Source organism: Electrophorus electricus, chromosome 11 (assembly GCF_041902795.1).
Source record: "Electrophorus electricus isolate QZ-2024a chromosome 11, ASM4190279v1, whole genome shotgun sequence".
NCBI lineage: Eukaryota > Metazoa > Chordata > Actinopteri > Gymnotiformes > Gymnotidae > Electrophorus > Electrophorus electricus.
In genome coordinates, this window is record NC_137507.1 from 4,842,800 (window position 1) to 4,850,000 (window position 7,201).

Genomic DNA, 7,201 nt, shown 5'->3' on the forward strand with positions numbered 1-7,201 from the left:
AAACTCGGACATTCTTCTCATACCGCGATGAATGGTCGTGATTGTTGTAGGTCGGACTAACTCAGCCTACTGATAGCTCTCAAAAACGCTCCGGCGGGGAGAAACGAGCGGCCGCGGCTTGTTTTGCATGTTTGTAAGAGAGATTAAGAAGTTCACTGAAGATCACTTAGGCCTCTCCCAGTGGGACGACTTGAGAGGGGAGGACATCCTTGTGAACACTACCTCGGGTAAAGAACCAAACTTTTTCTGATTGCTGTAGGTAGTTCGGGAACTTTAACAGTAGGCTGAACTCTCGCAGCCTAGCGGATGATGTGATCAAACTTGATACATGTGATATCTGACTAACCACACGACCTCGAGAAAGAAAAAAAAAGTTTTCCTCGTGGGCCATCCGATCTTTAGGGATATAACGGTTTAGCTAACGGTTTTAAGGTTATGTAGGCAATTCGGTCAAACTTTAAACTTAGACAGGAAATAGCTAGCCCACAATTAAAGTTAAAGGGTAAATAATTAGTTCAAACCATTCATATTTTTGAAGTAAATTGCCTATTGGGAATGTTTGTAGGTTGAGGTGATCGCGGGGTATATTTATAACGAGCAATAACGCCATTATTATAGCTGGCTACGTATTGCTTACATTTATGTGCTGGTTCTATTCTGGGCTGCTGAATTCGTGTCAGCATGTGTGGCTGTCCGGCTGGCCGGACGCCTTCGTTCCATAGTCCGAGCGAGCAGTAGCCACTCCACACCACAAGCAATTACAGCGCATCTCTCAGGGGCTCTTATTTGGGGGCCCACTGAGTTTTGTTAATTAGATATACGTGTTAAGAGACTGCATTGTTATTAAAAACGTAGACCTGACCGTCTAATGTCGTTTCGGGAGCGTATAGTATGTTGCCCGTCTTTGCAAATAAACACAGCGTTGATGTCAAGAAAGGAAAACGGTAGCTCAGAGTCGGTTCTTTTTCGTCCAAAGGGCAGACTAACTAGATCTGGTCTATGTTTCCTGTTTGAAGTGTTTGCACGAACGACCACAAAAATTAAACAGCAGTTCATAAAAATTCCCAGGCCCTCACTTGGCGCGATACATGGATCGCCTGCACGCGGCATCTCCAGGGCTGACCTACCCAGGGGGGTTAAATGCATCCAGTTACAAACTTCAAAAAATATTCTTATGTCCTTACACCCCAGTCCTCTCGTTTTCCGCTCTGAGGGCATCTCGTGGAACTTTGGTATTCGAAGCTCTCTCCAGATGGTGCGTCTGCCGGCCGTTTATAATCCTAAAATAGCGAAGGAATGTGTTGATCATGGTTCTACAGATATTTACACATACGCGCCTGCACAGGTACACGTGCTTTTCCCTTGCATCTCTGATGTTAAAAATAGGCTTACGTTTACTTGTAATATTCCGTAATCCCAGTCTTTATTTACGTGCTCTATTTCACCTTTCACCTGAACCAAGCCATTTAGACAACTGAATATCTGGTACAGGTGTAATGAGTAGTGAGGGTTTGACCAAAAAACGTGATCCATTATTTGAGTGCAGTTTGGTCCTTAGCATGGTACCTACCTTCACTGTATTAATTAATCTGAGTTTCATTTATGTATGATATAATGTTTAGATAAATAATTGTTTATCAATAATACATCTGGTTTACTGTTGCAGTTGATATATTCATGTTTGCGCTTTGACTCTGCCTGCCTCTAGGTGAGGTAACTCAGCTGTTTGGTGTGTGCCCGTGCCCGGCTCCACCTACAGCCCCGCCCACAGCCCAGCCTGTTCTCTCAGGGGCCAGCATGCGCAGCTCTGAGGATGGTGTTTCGGGCACTGTGCTTCAGCGGCTGATGCAGGAACACTTGCGCTACGGAACTGGCAGTACAGGAGGAGGTACAGAGCATGATGGAGTCAGCCTTCCTCACATGCTGTCGCCGAACAACCCAGTCTCCACAGAGAACCTTCTTTTTGAAGAGGAGGGGCCAGCGGCTCCGCTATACCACTCAATCCCACCACAGACGCAGCCGAGACAGGAGCCTCAGGGGCAGGAGCACCAAGTCGACAGCAGCTCCATGGAGAAGAGTGGAGGAGGGGCCCAAAGCACTGGGGGAAGCGTCCAGGCTGCCCACACTGTGCCCGGGCTGGGTGACCTGGAGCTCCCCTCCTACGAGGAGGCTAAGAGCCAGTCTCAGCTATTCAGAGGCCAGCAGAGCCAGAATGATCAGCAATCTCATAACCTGGGTCACACACACACTAGTCTCCAGACCCTGGGCCACACCATTCAGGCTCTCCCCAGCAATCCTCATCCAAGCCAGAATCTCCAAACCCAGGTCAATCTTAAGATGAGTCAGCAGAACCTCGTCCACCCAAATCTGCAGCAGGGGGCGCAAGTGTCCTTTGGTCCCAGCAGCACCAGCTCCTGCCCTCCCTCTCTCTCCTCTGCACCCTCTCTTGCCTCCCCTCCTTCTCTCTCATCCTCCAGTGTTCCGGTGACGGCTCGCGTGGAGGGCAGGGCATGGCTCCAGCGGGGGTGTGTGGGGATCGCCCCGCCCCGCGATGAGGGCCTGGCGGAGCTCAAGCAGGGTCATGTTCGCTCCCTCAGTGAGCGCATCATGCAGCTCAGTCTGGAGCGCAACGGAGCCAAGCAGAGCAGGGAACTGTCCTCTACAAATCTCAGCGAGTACTCCCCTCACGGACCAGACAGACCAGCCATCTCTCCTTCGTCAACAAGGAAAAGCAGCAAAGCGACTCCACCACCAATTCCTCCCCCCCCAAAAGCTTTTGTGGACCATCGTGGACCGCCACCTGAGTACCCTTTTAAGCTTAAAACTCAGACAATGTACCCAACCAGCCCTAGCCCACTATCCGCAGAACATACCCAGGTCTCAGGTGAAGGTTTGCTGCCTAGTGTACCACACCAGAACAGTCCCTTGCCCTCCCAGACATCTGGTCTAATCCCCTCTCAAGTACCTGTACCCCCATACCAGTCAGCACCTTCACTTCAGTCCCTAGCTATTCCTCAGGCCCAGGCTGGACCTGGGGCTCAGGGGCCACCTTTGCGCATGGCCCCGCAGGGACAGCACGTGCCTGGAGACATGTTTGCAATGGCCAGCCATGCTCAGCAGATGCTGGAAGTCCTCAGTGAGGAGAACCAGAGACTCCGGCAAGAGCTCCTCAGCCAGTCTGAAAAATCCAGCAATCTGCAACGGGTATGATGCTCTTCTTCTCTCTGCTCCCCTAGTGCACTTAACACACCTGGTGCACCTTAGAGTAATCTAGCAATCACTCCCTCTTTATCCACTCTGAGTGAAGGAGTTGAGGAGGTATTCATACGATACCAGGTCAGCATTTGAAGACATTTGTGTGTGGTTAGTGGGCAGTAAAACAAAGGATATATTAACATATTAACTACATTAGGTATGCAGTGAAAAACATTTATATTTTGTCTCTAAATCCCAAATATGACAGGACTTGCAGGACTATACAAGTTAAGAAGGTCTGAGCATCCGACCATTATCACTCATTCATGTTTCTCTTTTTTTACTTTTTGATATCCTGTGACAAAAGCCTTTTTTAAACCTTTGTGAGCCCAGTCTACAACTGGTTTTGAACAGTTTTTGTCTTTTTTTTGTCACCAGGCCTGTGTAGGTCTTAGCTTGTTTTGTGCATTGTGGTGGTTTCACAGTGCAGTGGTTTTGGGCGACTGAAGGGAACTGCAGGTTGCTCTTTTGACACTGGAATTCAACTGGAACAGTGGACAACAGAGTGAGGAGGCACAGTTTGTTGTCATATTAGAAACATTGGTAATACATTAGCAACATGAATTTTACCCTTCCCTTCCAGAGCTTCAGCATAATGATGGTTTCCTAAGGTTAAGAAGAGAAAGACTTTTCTGGAATATTGGGAGTGCAGGAGGGGCAAGCTGAAACTGATTAAACCTTTTGTACTGGGTTAGTTGGAAACTTCTGTATTCAGTTACCCAGCATAAAAGATTGAATAATGAAATGATTATGAAATGATCTTTAACACAATTAACAAAGTTGTTAATAAGTTTTGATTTTGGTAGTGCTGTCCTGAAAATTAGAGTTCAGGAAAATGAAAATTTTAGATATGCATGACAAAATAAAATTAATTGAGAGAAGAGAATTATGAACATTACTAATTATATGTTTACACAATGTAAAAGTGTATGCCAGACTTTCCATTTATATCAGATGATTAAGACCATCTGTTGGTGCACAAATTTAAGCAATAACATGGTTTTGAATACACTTAATTGTACTACAGCAGAATGGAAGACTTATGTATATGTCCTATTACTAATTAACAAGCTGATTTGTAGAGATAAAGTATACATCTTTGCTCCAGAGCTAATTTAGTCTGGGTATGAAAAGGAAAGGAAGAAAGTGAGTAACAAAAATACTGATTATCCTCAGGGGGCCTGAAGTTACATGGGACGTTTTAAGAATTTATAGAGATACGTTTTGTGATTTTACAGTGAGAATGGATGACATAAAACTGAAGCACCTATCATTTAATATGTAGGTGGTGGGTAGTAATATGGAATAGGATTACACAGACTTTAGAGCATATGTTTATTTATGATGGAACATATGGTATTGGGTATATAGTTCAGCATGAAAGGAAAGGCTGAGAAAGAGCTGTACAGTAGCAGTGCAGTAGAGTAGAGCAGGGATATATGTACAGTGTATATTTTCTTGCTTGTTATGGTAGTGCTGACATTTGCAATACTGATAGTAAGGCTGCAATATGCAATTATTGTTTAGCCATCTAAACAATAGTTATTTTATTGACATTCCAGTTTAATTTTCTGTCAGATTTTCATATTATGCCACATTTACATAAACAAACCTAAATAATTTTGGGACACTCTTAAACAGTATGAGTGCAGGACATTTTGCAAGGCATACAGAAATCACAATATGTAGAAATATAATCACTATGTGTGTGTATGTGTGTGTATGTGTGTGTGTGTGTGTGTGTGTGTGTGTGTGTGTGTGTGTGTGTGTGTGTGCGTCTGTGTGTAGTTGGAGTCAGAAGTGGGCCACCTTTCGGATGCATATGAGAGTCTGGTGAAAAGCTCATCCAAGCGGGAGACACTAGACAAAACCATGAGGATGAAGCTTGAGGGGGAGATCAGACGTTTGCACGACTTCAATCGGGACTTGAGAGGTGGGTGGGAAGCACGGTACAAATGATTTTTTATTTGACAAATCAGAGCTGTTGCTGAGGTGGTTGAAGTCAGGAAAAAAATCCATTGATGTCTAAAATGACATTTGAAAAGCAAAATCAGTATGGTACTCACTGAAGTAAATAAGCCCATATGAAGCTGCTGTCATAAAACTAAAACATGTGCCAGTATGGTGTTTTTATGTAGGCATAAGTTCATACGTTATTTATGCATTTATGTACCAGTTACTGTATTCATTCCAGACCGCTTGGATACAGCCAATCGACAGCTGGCAAACCAGGAGATAGGTGGACAAGAGGACGGACGTCTGTACCTGAGCGAGAGTGAGTGGCTCAAGACCCACTGCTACATCATCCTGCAATCGACCCAAAATGTCCCAACATTAATATAGCCAAAGGCAAAACAAAACACCTCACTACAAACACCAGAAAACCAAAAACATCCATCAGCCAACACTACTACAGCCAAACCTCAGTGAAGTTTTATTTTCAATATTTGTCTTTTCAGCTCTAATAACTTGCTTAGTTGGACAGTGGCAGAAACTGCAGATTTACAGATTGTTCCAACCACAGAAATTGATGGCGTTACTGCGGTGAACCATGAAATATCTTTCAGCAAACATTTCAGACATTTTGTCCTGTATCTGTGTATGATTGCTGAAAGGTCTATAGAATGTGCTCCTCCAGCAACGCTGATTCATTTGGCTTGTTAGTTCTTGTCTGGGAATTCTAATTTCAGTCCTTATATTAATGTTATGCTAGTTTCTGAACCAAGAGTGTCTGACAATTTCTGATTAGGCCTCAGGTTGAGTTAGGCCACTTGTACTTTGGAAGGGAAACTGCAGTTGTTAATTAAACAAACACAGTTGTTAACTAAAGGTAACTTCCATCTGACTAGCCTAAGGTACAAAATTAGTTACCAAAGAATGATATTGTAAGACAGGATACCAAAGAAAAAGGAGTTAAAGGTTTTGCTTATACTGTATACTGACATAAGTGTCATTCTCAGTTTAATTGGTGTTACTTATTAAAATATATTTTTGTTTCTTATAAAAAGATGTGGGTTTGTCCAGCAAGAGGAGTTTACTCTCTCTGTGGATATATTTAAGCCAAAATGACTTCCTTCCTTCCCCATACACTCTAGTGCCTCACTGGGGTTTCTCTCTTTCTCCCTCTCTCTAAATATAGCAGATAGAATTAGCCAATTTCTTTCAAAACCACTGCAACTGAGCAAACAGACCTCAGAGTGACCAGACCAGAGGTCATTTAAAACCTTTAGAGCCAAGCAGTAAACAAGCAAGTATTTAATTGTGCGGGTATATATGAAAATACCAGAAAGCAAAATATTATTTTGTAACCCCTAACACATGAAGGGGCTTAGAGATTTTATAAAATGACAAGAAAGTTATATATAACTTATATAACTTGATACAGGTTGATGGTATACCTGCTGGACATTGCTGCCTGTCGCACGTCTACCGGTGCTTTTGTTGATGTGCTCCTACTCCTACAAACACCTCTGTGGGCCCAGTGGGGTCACCAGCTGGGGACCATCAGTCATTGATGTTTTGCTCCTTTAACCCCAATACATCTCCTGGTGACAGGGATCACCCTCTGCCACCCCCTGCTGGCAACCTAGGTATTACTTGACCCCCAACTAACATAATACATCGGTGCAGAAATGCCAAGGATTAAAGTTAGCCAGTGATTATTTTAATATTCCTGTTGCCTCGCAGGAAGGAAAATCCTGTGAAGATCTGTCTGTTTGTAATGTCTGTCTCTCAGGGAGAGCTTCACAGAGCTCTGTCTGACTCAGGCAGGAAGATCCTCATAAGAGCTGTCTCTCTGTCTCTCATGAAGAGAGACCTTTATGGAAGTCTGTTTGTCTCTTGTGTCTCAGGAAGGGAGACCCTCACGGAGGTCTGTCTGTCTCTGTCTCTCAGGAAGGGAAAGCCTACGGGAGATGGAGAGGCTGGAGATGGAGGCAGCCACTGT

At 44.2% G+C, this 7,201-nt stretch overlaps 1 protein-coding gene across 1 annotated transcript in view; it reads left to right on the plus strand.

The window, feature by feature from the left end:
• The window catches only part of amotl1 (angiomotin like 1), a 15,005-nt gene continuing 7,804 nt past the window's right edge, over nt 1-7,201 (plus strand). The window contains exons 1-5 of the mRNA XM_081723526.1: nt 1-227; nt 1,709-3,204; nt 5,044-5,188; nt 5,450-5,530; nt 7,150-7,201. The exon at nt 7,150-7,201 is cut by the window's right edge and continues 94 nt beyond it. Coding sequence (XP_081579652.1) covers nt 128-227; nt 1,709-3,204; nt 5,044-5,188; nt 5,450-5,530; nt 7,150-7,201 — 1,874 coding nt within the window. The 5' untranslated portion in view covers nt 1-127. The remainder of the gene's footprint in view (nt 228-1,708; nt 3,205-5,043; nt 5,189-5,449; nt 5,531-7,149) is intronic.